We start from the raw sequence: 16,112 nt of genomic DNA on the forward strand, positions 1-16,112 counted from the left end.
ACTATGATCACCCACTCAGATGAATTCTCGGACTGTCCCAACATACCCAGGTTTTGACCCCCTCGACGGATCTCACTGATTGGCATATCAAATACAGCCCAATTCGACACCTAGTGTAGTATCATAATCGAGTCTAAGGGTTAGGTGTAACATTCCAGTTTTGCCCATCTATCTCCAAGGTCCAAGGCAATATTGAAATTTTGGTCCGGTTCAGGGTTTCAAGAAAACCCACACTGCATGTACCTCAGGTCTCAACCTGGCAACTGAGACAGACCACCCCAACCAACTTGGCGGCACATGAGTGTCAGCCTTGGCAGGATAAATCTCCCCAGATCTATCCAACGGCTGTGAAGATTCTAAACTAACACGAGTCTCATATGTGTCTAGTTTAAGGGTATTACACAGAAACACACAATGATAACATGAATCAAATATGTACTTTATTCATTTACATTAAATGTCATAATGTACATCATTCTGATTGGAGCTAAGGGCATATACGGTCTAACAGCCCCCACCCCTATACAACACTTCTACACTCCCCCTCCTTGGTTAATAGCACATCAATACAATTGTTTCCTAGTTGCACCTTGTTTTGCCAATCCAACCAAAGAGTTGGCTCAACATCTTCACATATAAGTAAAGAAGACTACATTTTGGAGTTACAACACACACACACACACAATGTTGAAATTGTAGATCAACATCTTAGCATTACAGTATAAAGGGTTGTGAAAGTCTGCATCAAAGCCAGATCAAAAAAATAATTAAATGTGAGGAAAATTTCCCATAAAACACTATTAAACAATCGGATATTACAAAAATACAAATGGAAAAAACCTAAACATAGAGCTGTTATTATGTGTTTAGTAGGCGATCAAGACTACAATCAGCCTTGAATCCTAATGGATTTCAGATTAGAAAAGGTAGAAGAAAAGTAAGGAAAAGAAGAAAAGAGAAGAGAAGAACAGGAGAACACAAAAGTTTGAAAGGAGGGACAAATTCTCTAATTGACATGCCGCCACCACTCTCTTAGTATTTATAGGTTATGCTCAGTACATAGAGGAAAGGACAGATCTGCCCTAAATACTTACATGACAAATAAAGCAAATAACAAACTGAAATAAATAACAATTGAAATAACAAGCTGACCACCAACTAACACTAACACGACTGAAACAAATAATTGCACATACTGTCCTACGAACACAGTGGGGACCACAGCTGTGGGGCCCACATCAGTGTTCTCTACACTCCCCCTCAAGTTGGGAATAGATATTTATCATTCCCAACTTGGATAGGTCTGCCTCTAACTTCTTCCTTGGTACAATCTTGGTTAGGATATCTGCGAGCTGCATGTTGGATATGATATACGAGAGACACACTTACTGTGATGAGACCCTCTCTCGAATAAAATGTCAATCAACTTCAATATGCTTAGTTCTGTCATGCTGCACCGGATTGTGAGCTATATTAATAGCCACCTGATTATCACAATACAGCATCAAGGGCTTCTCATAATCAATACCCAACTCTTCGAGTAGTGATCTCAGCCATAGGATTCCAGCCACTCCGTTAACCATTGACCTGTATTCGGCTTCGGCACTAGAGCGGGAAACAACACTTTGTTTCTTACTCCTCCAAAAGACAAGGTTACCTCCCACAAGGGCATAATATCCAGAGGTAGACCTCTTGTCATCAGCACTCCCAGCCCAATCAGCATCTGTATAGACCTCCACCTTCATGTGATTATCGTTCTTGAATAGTATACCCCTACCCGGGCATCTCTTCAAGTAAGCTAATATTCTCTCTTCCGCAAGAAGATGAGTAGTTCTAGGGGAATGCATGTACTGGCTGACAACACTAACTGCATAACTGATATCTGGCCGAGTGAGGTAGAGATATAGGAGCTTTCCAACCAACTGTTGGAACATAACTTTGTCTTCAAGAGGCTCCCCGCCCTCTGCACTGATCTTGTGATTCTGTTTAATGGGTGTATCAACAGGCTTGACACTTAACTTTCCTGTTTCGCCAACAGATGTAGAACATATTTTTCCTGAGAGATAAAGATCCCATGTTTAGATCTAGCAACCTCAATACCCAAAAAGTACCGTAGTGCACCAAGATCTTTCACCTCAAACTCTTGATGAAGGAGCTGTTTGAGGGACTCAATCTCACTACTATTATTTCCTGTACTACAATATCATCCACATATACAGCAAGCAGGGTCAAAGAGGAGTCCACCCTTTTAACGAACAGTGTATGATCTAACTAGGCCTGTACATAACCGAATTTTCCAAGGGTTAGTCTGAATCTATCAAACCAAGCTCTAGGTGACTGCTTTAATCCATACAATGCCTTATTCAGTCGGCAAACCTTCTTACCTATCTCTATATCATAGAATCCAGGAGGCAACTGCATGTAGACATCTTCCTGTAAGTCTCCATTCATAAAAGCATTTTTAACATCCATCTGGAACAAGGGCCAAGAATAACTTGTTGCAAGGGATAATAGAACTCGGATGGTGGTCATCATGGCTACCGGGGCAAAGGTCTCCAAGTAGTCTATACCATAAGTCTGGGTGAACCCCTTTGCAACCAGTCGGGCTTTGTACCTTTCAATGGAGCCATCAGCATTATGCTTCACATTAAATACCCGTCTACATCCACCTAGCTTCTTTCCTTTGGGTAGGTCAACTAACTCCCAAATGTTACTTTTCAACAGGGCATCCATTTCAACTTGCATTGCATCTTTCCACTCTAGAACTGATAAGGCTTCTTGCACTGTTCTGGGAATAGGGACATTGGCAATGAAAGTGAGATAGGACCTGTAAGAGGGAGATAAGCAATCATAGGATAAAAACTGGGAAATGCAGTGAGCTGTAGATGTGGTGCAATGTCGTTTCCCTTTACGGACGGCAATAGGGAGGTCAAGGTCATCCGCAGGAGGGGAAGTGGCAACAATGGAAGGTGTCTCAGTGGGCCCTAGGACTGTAATACCTGGATCTGGAGCCGTAGAAGGAACTGGAGCTGGCCTGGACTGCCAATGACCGGGATCAACCTACTTGCATCGCTTGTGAAAGACTTTCAACTCCTGATCCCTCTGACCACCCTCACCATTACAGCCTTCATCGCCCAATGGAATAGGTAAAGGAATAGCCTCAGATGTGTTAACCCCACTCTCACTGCGCTCCCCTGAGGAAAAAGACCCAAATCCCCACTCTTACTGCTCTTCCCCTGAGGAGAAACCCTAGGATAATAGGGTGTCTCCTCAAAGAAGGTGACATCCATGGAGACAAACTTCCTCCCGAAAACAGAATCATAGCAGCAATAACCCTTTTGAGTTTGTGCATAACCGAGGAAAATGCATTTGGAGGGATGTGATATGGCCCCCAAACACATTAGATGGACCCAAGAAAACCGGGTATAGTCATCAACAAACAACAGAAAATATCTGTACCCACCCACAGAAGGGATGTGATATGGCCCCCAAACATCAGTATGCACAATATCAAAAGAATTATTACTCCTTTTATTACTCAAAGAATAAGATGTTCTACAATGTTTGGCAAACTCACAACTCTCACATCTCAACAGACTAAAATAAAGCAGGAAACAGACTCTTCAAAGACCGGAAAGATAAATGACCTAATCGATTATGCCAAAGCATAACCGGACTCACAAACTGAGAAACAAAGGACTTCTTATCCACTGGCTCTTCCCAACGAGAACTCTCTCCGAGCAGATAGATCCCATTCGTCTCACGACCAGTCCCAATCACCTTCCTCGTCTCCAAGTCCTAAAAAACACATAGGTCAGGGAAAAAGGTTACTGAACAGTTCATATGTTTGGTAATACTATTGATTGAAAGCAAGTTAGTATCAAACTTAGGAACATGCAAGATAGAAGATAAAGAGATGGTATCAGATAACTTGATGTCACCCTTGCCAGAAATGGGAACAAGAGAGCCATCAACAATGGATACTTTATCTCTACCAGAGGATAAGTGATATGTAGTGAACAAGGATGGCAAGCTAGTCATATGGTCGGATGCACCTGAATCTATTACCCAACAGTGTTCAGTATTACCTGGAGATGAAACATGGTAGGCTGAGGCTCGAGTACCTGAATGTGCAAATGCAGATGTGGCAGGGGCTGATGGTGACTGAGATGGTTGAGCTGAACTCCCAACTTCCTTTTCCAACTGTATTAGGAAAGCCCGAACCGCAGCTAGGGTCTCTAGGGGTGTGCCTTTTGTGCCTGACGAGGATGTTGAATCAGTATTCACAGCCACATGAGCATTACCCTTCTTATTTCTCAGTTTTGCTGGGACCAAATGAGGGTGCAGCTTCCAACAAGTATCTTTTGTATGCTTGGGTTTCTTGCAATGTTCACATACCACATCCCGTTTGTCGTCCTTCTTGTCCCTTTTTGTATCACCCCCCGACTTAGGTTTAACAGCTGCTAGGGCTGGGGAAAAGGTCTGAGGTTGCATCATAACTTTCCTCCTGGTCTCTTCACTATGCACCAGGGAGTATGCTTGAGAGAGGGTCACACTATCTCTGGTCAGTATTTGTTGCTTCACAATGTCATAATCTGAATTCAGGCCAGCCAGAAATTCAAATACCCTATTCGTCTCGACTTGCTTTCTATAAGCCTATGCATCTTTGGGACTTTCCCACTCAAGAGTCTCTAGATGATCAATTTCATGCCACAGGGATTTCAAGGTAGAGAAGTAGACAGAAACTGGTTTCTCTCCTTGTTTAAGACTATTCACTTCACACTTCAGTTCATAGGCCCTGGCAACGTTAAGGGGTTGGGAATAGGTTTCTTTCATAACATTCCATATCTCCTTGGTTGTCTTTGCCCACAAGTAATTTCGACTGATATGTGGCTGCATAGAGTTACACAGCCATGTCATAACCAAGTAGTTCTCTTGAACCCACTTGGTATACATTGGATCCTCCTTGGAAGGTTCTTTCACATCTCCCAAGAGGTAAACCTAGTTTTCCCCTTCTCCCAATAGCCATCATGGCTGATTGGGCCCATTCCAAGTAGTTTGACCCATCAAATCTCACTGTTGTAATCTGAAACCCAGTTTCAGATACACTGCCATAACTGTTGTTCCCAAAACTACCTTCTCCCTGATTTTTAAACTCCATTCTTGGTCAAGAATCAATAGTTACGAACTATTAGGGTTAGTACAACAGAAAACAGCACTTGAACAGTCGATCACAATCAGAAATCAGTATGAAATCAATGCAGGTCTGATATGAAACCAATTTGTAATCACGGTATATGCATGAAACTAGTGTAGGTCTGATCTGAAACCAATCGGCAATCACAGTATATGCATGAAACCAATGTAAATCTGGTCTGAAACCAATCGGCAATCACAGTACCAAGCAGTCCGTAGAAGTTTTCACCCCCTAAAAGAGCTCGGAACCATGAGACAGGTCTGAAACCAGCTTAGAGAGCAATCTGAGTGCTGGAACAGAATTAGGGTTTTAATCGTAGGTCTGAAATAAGTGCTCAGCCGCACTTTCCAAGGGGTTCACAGTTAGGTCTTGCCGTAGGGTCAATGTGAAACCCTAAAAAACTTATCACCTTTGAGAGAAAACCCTTAAAATGAACACTTTCCAAGAAGATAAAAGAGCTCAACTCAACAGTTAGGTCTTGCCGTAGGGTTAATGTCAAACCCTAGAATAGATCACCTCTAAGAGAAAACCCTAAAAACAGTTCGACCGCTCCTTCTAGATAGGTCCAACATATCTTGACTGATAGCAATCTCTAGAAAATAAATAAGACTTGCCCAGAGAATTCTGTTCGCTACCTTCCAACGTCACCTGAACCCTGGCCTTCTTTGATTCTTCCTGATTACCAACACTCTACAAGCCGTGCCAAGTCTTCAAACAGCTACTAAACTCTTCTGGTAACCTCCAAGAATCAACCAATGAACACCTCTTTATAAACTTCCAGCCCTAGATAATTCTCATGTGGTCGGCTGGACTAGACTCACATGAGAAACCCTAGATAGGCTCTAATACCAAGTAGGCAATCAAGACTACAATCAGCCTTGAATCCTAATAGATTTCAGATTAGAAAAGGTAGAAGAAAAGTAAGGAAAAGAAGAAAAGAGAAGAGAAGAATAGGAGAACACAAAGGTTTGAAAGGAGGGACGGATTTTCTAATTGATCTTCCGCAGCCACTCTCTTAATATTTATAGGTTATGTTCAGTACATAGAGGAAAGGACAGATCTGCCCTTAATACTTACATGACAAATAAAGCAAATAATAAACTGAAATAAATAACAACTGAAATAACAAGTTGACCACCAACTAACACTAACACGACTGAAACAAATAATTGCACATACCGTCCTACGAACACAATGGGAACCACAGCTGTGGGGCCCACATCAGTGTTCTCTACATGTTTTCTGGCATGACATCACAATGATTTCTATCATTCACTCAAACGTTCTAATGATATTATTATGAACCTTTCAAAGCTCTCTAGTAAATGCAATACAGGAATGCAATTTTGAAACCAAAGAATACCCACAGTAGCTCAAGAAAACTATGCAGTGAAGATAAAGTAGTTTTCTTTTCCACTTTTTCATTTATTCCCTTTCTTATAGCTCTAAAAGAAAAGCATTCATACCCCATCAGAGTCAACATCCACATTTTCTTCAATGAGTAGTGTAAGCTTTAGGCAGTGATTGCAGAAGCCTTTCTTCCCTCTAATTTGCACAAACTCAGATTCTTTTATGCACCGCTGGCAAACAGCATTTGTACAGCACAAGCAATGAAACTTAGGGCTTTTGTTGCAAATGAAGCAAGAATGCCAACCTATCAGATATAAAGACTGAAATCATTTACACGTTATATTTAAGTACTCTATTTAATTCTGAAGAGGATTAACATGAAATATTGAAATAAATGGCCAATTCCATAAGCATTGGGAGGGAACAGTTCTCAGTTCTCATATCTATACTAACTAGAACCAATGTTCAAAATATTGGTAGCGTGTATTGTATGGTTACGTAATCAGGATACGCTTTGGATATGGATGGATATGGTGGAAATATATGTATATGCGTGGATACAATATGGGAACTCCAATAAATCCCACAAATACATTGATAACACTAAATAAATATGAATTGCTGGAGACAGATTGAGAGAGAGAAGAGAAAGAGGGAAAAATTTGTATGGATGTATCTAGAATGAGTGACATCATCCAGAAAAAGAATATTTATATTAATAAACTGAAAGGATCATTCCATCCTCAAATAAAAGAATATGTACAAGTATAATACAATCAATCTAGTGTACAAGGAGTATGATACAATGGTACTCCCAAGAAACAAATAAAGCAAATAATAGCAATATTATCCCTTATCTCCAATATATTCTTTACACCCCCCCTCAAACTGATGTCGAGGAACAAGAATCAGTTTATCCATGAGAAAAGTATGTCTAGCTCTGGTCATAACTTTAGTGAATATGTCCTCCATTGAAGTCATCATAGACATGAGAAGTGTTGAATGAACTTTGGAATGTGAAGAAAACTTGAAAATAATGGAATCTAAGGTGTTAGGTGGATTCTGAGCTGATGTTTGGTCAAATAAAGGGTTAAGAAGATTTATAAAGGGCATCCAAATATGAAATCAATGAAACATGCCTTGTCAGAAAAGGACAGAAACTATCAAAACACAAAAAAGTTAACTAAAAATTTGAACAAAACATAGCTTGATCAATTCAAATCCTTTAAAGATGTTAAATGAACTTCTTCAATGAAGATTTGTGAGCTTTTGATGGTTGTAAACACTGCTTGGAATATTAGAAAGAAAATAGAGAATGAAAACTCAACAAACTATACTTTTTTTTTATAGGTAAAAGTTCATTAAAATTTCATTAGTAGCAAAAAGATAAATGTCTGTTACAAGCATCCCAAGGGGGGGCGGAGGTGCAACCTCACTCTTTAAAAGACAAAAAAACAGCACAAAAATTACAAATGGGCCCAATACAACTGATCCCTAGTTACTCCATGCTTAGCTACATAGTCATCAAATGCATTAGCCTGCCTTCGAACCCATTGTATAGTCAAATTCACATGTTTTGTTAACCATTTGAACTTCTTCATTTCATTTCTATAACACCATATCATTGAGTCTAGATCTCTAAGACAGCCCACCACTAACATGGAATCCCTTTCTATCACCAAATTCTACAAACATATCTCTCTTGCAATTTGTACACCTTGTAGGACAGTAGAAGATCAAGACTGTAATCAGTCTTGATCCCTAATAGGTTTTAGGTTTGCAAAACAGAAGAAAAAGAGGGAGAAAGGAGAGAGAATAGAAGAGAAACAAGAGAACACAAGTTGTTGAAAGGAGGGACAGATTCTTACTGATCTGTCGCTGCCACTCTCTTAATATTTATAGGTTATGTTTAGTACATAATGGAAAGGACACATCTGCCCTTAGTACTTACATAATAAATAAAGTAAATAAAAACTGAAATAAATAACAACTGAATTAACAAACTGACTCAAACTAACACTACTATAACTCAAACAAATAACTACACTGCTGTCCTACGAACACAGTGGGGACCACTGCAGTGGGGCCCACATCAGTGTTCTCTACACTCCCCCTCAAGTTGAGAGTAGATATCTATCATGCCCAACTTGGATAGGTCTGTCTCTAACTTCTTCCTTGGTACAGCCTTGGTGAGGATATCCGCGAGCTGCATATTAGATGTGATGTACGGAAGACACACTTCTTGTGATGTGACCCTTTCTCGCACAAAATGTTGATCAACTTCGATATATTTAGTTCTGTCATGCTGCACTGGGTTGTGGGCTATATTAATAGCTGCCTGATTATCACAATACAGCATTAAGGGCTTTTCATAGTCAATACCCAACTCTTTAAGTAGTGACCTCAGCCATAAGATTTCAGCCACTCCATTAGCCATTGACCTGTATTCCGCTTCAGCACTAGAGCGGGAAACAACACTCTGCTTCTTACTCCTCCAAGAGACAAGGTTACCTCCCACTAGGGCACAATATCCAGAGGTTGACCTTCTGTCATCAACACTCCCAGCCCAGTCGGCGTCTGTATAGACTTCCACCCTCATGTGATTATTGTTCTTGAGCAGTATACCTCTACCCGGGCATCTTTTCAAGTAAGCTAATATTCTCTCTGCCGCAAGAAGATGAGTAGTTCTAGGGGAGTGCATATACTAGCTAACAACACTAACTGCATAGCTGATATCCGGTCGAGTGACGCAGAGATATAGAAGCTTTCCAACCAACTGTTGGAACATAACTTTGTCTTCAAGAGGCTCCCCACCCTCTGCACTAATCTTGTGATTTTGTTCGATGGGTGTATCAGCCGGCTTAACACCCAACTTTCCAGTTTCCGCCAACAGATATAGAACATATTTTCTCTGAGAGATAAAAATCCCCTGCTTCGATCTAACAACCTCAATACCCAAAAAGTACTGTAGTGCACCAAGATCTTTCACCTCAAACTCTTGATGAAAGAGCTGTTTGAGGGACTCAATCTCATGACTGTCATTTCCTATCACCACAATATCATCAACATATACTGCTAGTAGTGTCAGAGAGGACTCCACCCTCTTGTTGAATAGTGTATGATCTGACTGGGCCTGTACATAACCAAACCTTCCAATGGCTAATCTGAACCTATCAAACCAGGCTCTAGGTGATTGCTTCAAACCATACAATGCCTTGTTCAGTTGGCAAACCTTCTTACCTGTCTCTGTATCATAGAATCCAAGAGGCAACTGCATGTAAACCTCTTCTTGTAAGTCTCCATTCAGAAAGGCATTTTTAACATCCATCTGAAACAGGAGCCAAGAATGATTTGCTGCAAGGGATAACAAAACTCGGATGGTGGTCATCTTGGCTACTGGGGCAAAGGTCTCCAAGTAGTCTATACCATAAGTCTAAGTGAACCCCTTTGCAACTAGCCGGGCTTTGTACATTTCAATAAAGCCATCAGCATTATGCTTCACAGTGAACACCCATCTGCATCCCACCGGTTTCTTTCTTTTTGGTGGGTCAACCAGTGCCCAAGTATTATTCTTCAACAGAGCATCCATTTCGACTTGCATTGCATCTTTCCATTCTGGAACTGATAAGGCTTCTTGCACTGTTCTTGGAATAGGGACATCGGCAATGGAAGTGAGATAGGACCGGTAAGATGGTGATAGACGACCATAGGATAAGAACTGTGAGATGCTGTGAGCTGTAGAAGTAGTGCAATGTCGTTTCCCTTTGCGAATGGCAATAGGGAGATCAAGGTCATCCACAGGAGGGGAAGTGGCAACAGTGAGAGGTATCTCAGTAGGCTCTGGATCTGGAGCCATAGAAGGAACTGGAGTTGGTCGGGACTGCCTAAGACTAGGATCAACCTGCCTGCATCGCCTGTGATAGACTCTCAACTCCGGCTCCCTCTGACCACCCTCACCACTACAACCTTCATTATCCAGTGGAATAGGTAAAGGACCAGCACCACTTCCACTCTCACTACTCTCCCCCTGAGGAAAGAAACTCAAAACAGCCCCACTTCCACTCTCACTACTCTCCCCCTGAGGAAAGAAACTCAAAACAGCCCCACTCTCACTACTCTCCTCAAAGAAGGTGACATCCATGGAGACAAACCGTTTCCCTGAAACCGGATCATAGCAGCAATAACCCTTTTGAGTTTGTGCATAACCAAGGAAAATGCATTTGGAGGCCTTAGGTTCAAACTTGGAATGATGAGGCCCGAGAAGCTGAACAAAACAGGTACAACCAAAGGTTTTAAGGGGAACAATGAACAACTCCTCGTCTGGGTATAGAAGGGAAAAGGGGGTTCTCATATCAAGGACCCGGAAAGGAACTCGATTAATGAGATAAATTGCCGTGATTATAGCATCACCCTAGAAGCGAATAGGTACATTGGAGGTAAACATAATGCTTCTAGCCACCTCCAAGATATGCCTAATCTTCCTTTCGGCAACGCCATTCTGCTATGGTGTATAGGGGCAAGTGCTCTGGTGAATAACTCCATGGCTAAGAAGGTAGGAGGTCAATGGCTGAGCAAAGTATTCCTTTGCATTATCAGATCTAAGGACTTTGATTTTGGTCCCAAACTAAGTGAGAACCATCTGATGGAAGTTTTGGGTCAGAGCAGGAACCTCATCCCGAGAACGCATAAGATAGACCCAAGAAAACCGGGTATGGTCATCAACAAACATAGAAAATATATGTACCCACCCATAGAAGAGATATGATATGGCCCCAAACATCAGTATGCACAATATCAAAAGAGGAATTACTCATTTTATTACTTAAAGAATAAGAGGTTTTACAATGTTTGGCAAACTCACAACTCTCACACCTCAACTTTGATAACTCAACAGACTCAAATAAAGCAGGAAACAGACTCTTCAAAGACTTAAAAGACAAATGACCTAATCGGTTATGCCAAAGCATAACCGAACTCACAGACTGGGAAACAAAAGACTTCTTATCCACTGACTCATCCCGACGAGAAATCTCTCCAAGCAGATAGATCCTGTTCGTCTCACAGCCAATCCCAATCACCTTCCTCGTCTCCAAATCCTGAAAAACACATCGGTCAGGGAAAAAGGTTACTGAACAGTTCATGTGTTTGGTAATACTACTAACTGAAAGCAGGTTAGTATCAAGCTTAGGAACATGCAAGACAAAAGATAAAGAGATAGTATCTGACAGCTTGATGTCCCCCTTACCCGAAATGGGAACAAGAGAGCCATCAGCAATGGATACTCTATCTTGGCCAGAGGACAAGTGATAAGAAGTGAACAAAGATGGCAAACTAGTCATATGGTCAGATGCACCTGAATCTAATACCCAGCAGTGATCAGTATTACCTGGAGCTGAAGCATGGTAAGCTGAGGCTCGAGTACCTGAATGTGCAAACGCAGATGTGGCAGGAGCTGATGGTGACTGAGATGGCTGAGCTGAACTCCCAACTTCCTTTTCCAACTGTATGGGGGCAGCTCGAACAGCATCTAAAGTCTCTAGGGATGTACCTGATGAGGATGTTGAATCAATGTTCACTGCCATATGAGCATTACCCTTCTTATTTCTTAGTTTTGCTGGGACCAAGTGAGGATGTAACTTCCAACAAGTATCTTTTGTGTGCTTGGGTTTCTTGCAATATTCACATACCAGATCCCGCTTATCTTCCTTCTTCTGGTCCCTTTCTGAGTCACCCCTAGCTTGGGTTTAATAGCTGTCAAGGCTGGGAAAGAGGGCTGAGGCTGCATCATGACTTTCCTCCTGGTCTCTTCACTATGCACCAGGGAGTATGCTTGAGAGAGGGTCACACAATCTCTTGTCAATATCTGTTGTCACACAATGTCATATTCTGAATTCAAACCAACCAGAAACTCAAATACCCTATTCGTCTCGACTTGCTTCCTGTGAGTCTATGCATCTTTGGGACTCTCCCACTCAAGGGTCTCTAGATGGTCAATCTCATGCCACAAGAATTTCAAGGTAGAGAATTAGATAGAAACTGGCTTCTCTCCTTGTTTAAGGCTGTTCACCTCACACTTCAGTTCATAGGCTCTAGAAACATTAAGGGGTTGGGAATAGGTTTCTTTCACAACATCCCATATCTCTTTGACTGTCTTTGCCCACAAATAATTTTGGCTGATATGTGGCTGCATAGAATTACACAGCCATGCCATAATCAAATAGTTCTCTTAAACCCACTTGGTGTATGTTGGGTCCTCCTTTGAAGGTTCTTTCACATCTCCCAAGAGGTAACCCAGTTTTCCCCTTCCTCCAATAGCCATCATGGCTGATTGCGCCCACTCCAAATAATTTGACCCATCAAATCTCATAGTTGTAATCTGAAACCCGGTTTCAGATACATTACCATAACTGTGGTTTCCAAAACTACTTTCTCCCTGACCCTTAAACTCCATCTTTGATCAAGATTCAGTGGCTACAAACTGTTAGAACAACTATACCAGAAAACAGAGTCAAACAAGCAAGTCTGAAATTTGATTCGAAACCAACACAAATCTGATCTGATCCGATCTGAAACCAACCCAAATATGTTCTGAAATCAATTGCCTATCACAGTATATGCAAGAAATCAACTCAAATCTGATCTGAAATCAATCGGCATGCACAGTACCAGGCAACCTATCAATCTGAGATGCTATTTTTTGAAATCACTACTATGGGGCCCACTGCTGCGAGAGCAAAATTAGGGATTCAACTGTAGGTCTGAAGTAAGTGCTCAGCTGCACTCTCCAAGTAGTCTGCACAAGTGGGACTTGTCGTAGGGCAATATGAAACCCTAAAAACTAATCACCTTTGAAGAGGGGGGTTCGGCCCAACAATCAAACCCTAGAAACAAACTTAAACACAGTTCGGCAAGCCAAACCCTAGAACAAACTTAAACACAGTTCGGCCCCTCTTTCTAGATAGGTCCAACCTATCTCGACTGATTGCAGTCTCTGAAACTCAGTAAAAAAAACTTACTCATGTACTTCGGTTTACTGTCTTCTAGGGTTACCTGAACCCTAACCTTTGCTGCCTCTTCCTGATTACCAACTCTCTGCAAGCCGCGGCAAGTCTTCAACTGCTGCGAACCTCTCCTGGTAATCTCCAAGATTCAGCCACCGAAAAACTTCTTCAAAGCTTCCAGCCCTAGCTAGTCCTCATGTGGTCGGCTGGACTAGACACACATGAGAAGCCCTAGATAGGTTTTAGGTTTGCAAAACAGAAGAAAAAGAGGGAGAAAGGAGAGAGAATAGAAGAGAAACAAGAGAACACAAGTTGTTGAAAGGAGGGACAGATTCTTACTGATCTGCCGCCGCCACTCTCTTAATATTTATAGGTTATGTTTAGTACATAATAGAAAGGACACATCTGCCCTTGGTACTTACATAATAAATAAAGTAAATAAAAGCTGAAATAAATAACAACTGAATTAACAAACTGACTCAAACTGACACTACTATAACTGAAACAAATAACTACACTGCTGTCCTACGAACACAATGGGGACCACTGCAATGGGGCCCACATCAGTGTTCTCTACAAGGACTACATACAGTTCGGCACTTAAGGAGTCTCCATTCCCCATCAGTCCCGAATAGAGTGCTCTTAAATTCCCACCCTTGTCTTATGGCCCCTCAATTTCCAAAAAGGTCTGGGTTGCACTGACTCTCCCATCAAAACTTAGTTTCATAGTGCCTTCAATCGAACGTGTCAAAACCAACCGTAATTTGTAGCTAGTGTATAATTCTAGTCACTACACAATCCATAATTTGTTGTTTGCTTCTCTCCTTCTCTTGGAAGATTCTAGCATTTCTTTTTCTTTCCCATAATGTCCAAACTACTCCAGATCTAGTGCACCTCCACATTATTCTTCCCCTTCTCTTTGACCAAGCAAAGGTAGATGGATCAAAATATCAAATAGCATCTTAATCTCCATTGGCATATTCCAAATGTGCCCAAACAAAGAGAAAAACCACTCCCAAATTTCACCATCTAATTTACAAGGAGTACACCAATTCGAGGATATACACGGAAAAGGCCTCCTCTTTTGCACGTAATCCAAAGTGTTCTTTTTCCCATATACCGCTTCCCAGCAAAAAGCCTTAATTTTCAGGGGAATCAACTAAAACAAACTTCCTTACAAGGAAATGACGAAGAAGAAGGGAACTTGCAAAGAACTTTAAAAAAACAGTGGCACAAGAAAAGAAGCCTTTTAGATTTGGACACCAAACTCCCCTATTTGGTTTAGAAGGCTCTAGGCAGACTTTATCAAGAAGAAGAAGAAGCTCTAACAAACAAGTAGCTTCTTCATCCCTCAACCCCCATCGAAACCCAAAATCCAAACTGTGACTCAGGTAAAATAGGATGGACTAGAAAACTTGAAATCATCTCATTTTTGTACAGGGAAACAGAATACAAGGATGGAAACAAGTCTTTAAAGGTCGGTCACCAAACCAAGTGTCTTCCCAAAAACGAATTAAGTTCCTTGAGCAAACATCATACCTAATAAACCTGAGGAACTAAGGAAGAAAGTTGTGGATTGCTTTCCAAGGTAGCCTGACGTGATACACTAACATCCCAAGCACTCTCCATTCTCCCATGAATACCATCCACTACCTCACCCCACAAGTTACATTCCCAAGATGTAACCCCCCCCCCCCCGCCCACACACACACACACCTTCCTTACTTTTACACACAATCTCCCAATTGCTTATATAGTGAACCAGCTTTCCTTTAGGAGCACCTTTTGTCAAAACATTAACCAACTGTTCTTCAAAAGCAACAAATGGTAAACAGACTTCTCCCGAGGCAACTCTCTCTCGTATAAAATGCCTGTCAACTTCAATGTGCTTAATTCTATCATGTTGAACAAGATTATGTGCAATTTTGATAACAGCCTGGTTGTCACAATATAACATCATTGGCTTCTCACAGTCTATACCCAATTCTTCTAAAAAGTGATCTGAACCACAAAAGTTCTGAAACTTCATGTGGCATTGCCTTGTACTACACTTCAACTTAAGATCTAGCCACTACAGACTGCTTCTTACTCCTCCATGATACAATGTTCCCTTCTACCATAGCACAGTAACCTGAAGTGGACCTCCTATCATCAATACATCCGGCCCAATTAGCATCATTGTATGCTTCCAGCTTCATGTGTCCATGGTTAGCAAACAAGATACCTTTTTCCTGAAGTTCCTTTTAGATAGCACAGAAGCCTCTCAGCAACTACTAAATGTGTATCTTTGTGAGAATGCATGATTTGGCTAATTACACTAACTGCATAGGAAATATTTGGTCGAGTCATGTAAAGGTTTAATAACTTCCCAACCAGCCTCTGGAACACTCCCTTATCAGTCAATAGTTCACCATCAGTAACTGACAGCTTATGATTTAAGTCTATAGGAGTAGAAGCAGGTCGAGCATCCAGTTTTCCAGTCTCTGCAAGGACATCAAGAACATACTTCCTTTGAAAAATGAAGATACCATCCTTAAATCTGGCAACTTCAATTCCCAAGAAAT

The 16,112-nt window shown here is 41.3% G+C and overlaps 1 protein-coding gene across 12 annotated transcripts in view; it reads right to left on the minus strand.

The window, feature by feature from the left end:
• LOC148852879 (uncharacterized protein At5g08430-like) overlaps nt 1-16,112 on the minus strand; it is a 104,339-nt gene that overhangs the window by 75,427 nt on the left and 12,800 nt on the right. For 11 of the 12 annotated variants that reach the window (XR_016099493.1, XM_088946096.1, XM_088946095.1 and 8 more), the window contains one exon: nt 6,664-6,851. Coding sequence is in view for 9 of the 12 variants with exons in the window: in XM_088946094.1 (XP_088802220.1) it covers nt 6,664-6,851 (188 nt within the window). In the remaining 3 variants the exon portion in view is untranslated. Of the gene's footprint in view, nt 1-6,663; nt 6,868-16,112 lie in introns of all 12 variants that reach the window. The other variant, XM_088946092.1, reaches the window with a different exon arrangement.

This window comes from Nelumbo lutea, chromosome 5 (genome assembly GCF_056320005.1).
Source record: "Nelumbo lutea isolate HS-2025 chromosome 5, American lotus-T2T, whole genome shotgun sequence".
In the NCBI taxonomy this organism is placed as follows: Eukaryota; Viridiplantae; Streptophyta; class Magnoliopsida; order Proteales; family Nelumbonaceae; genus Nelumbo; species Nelumbo lutea.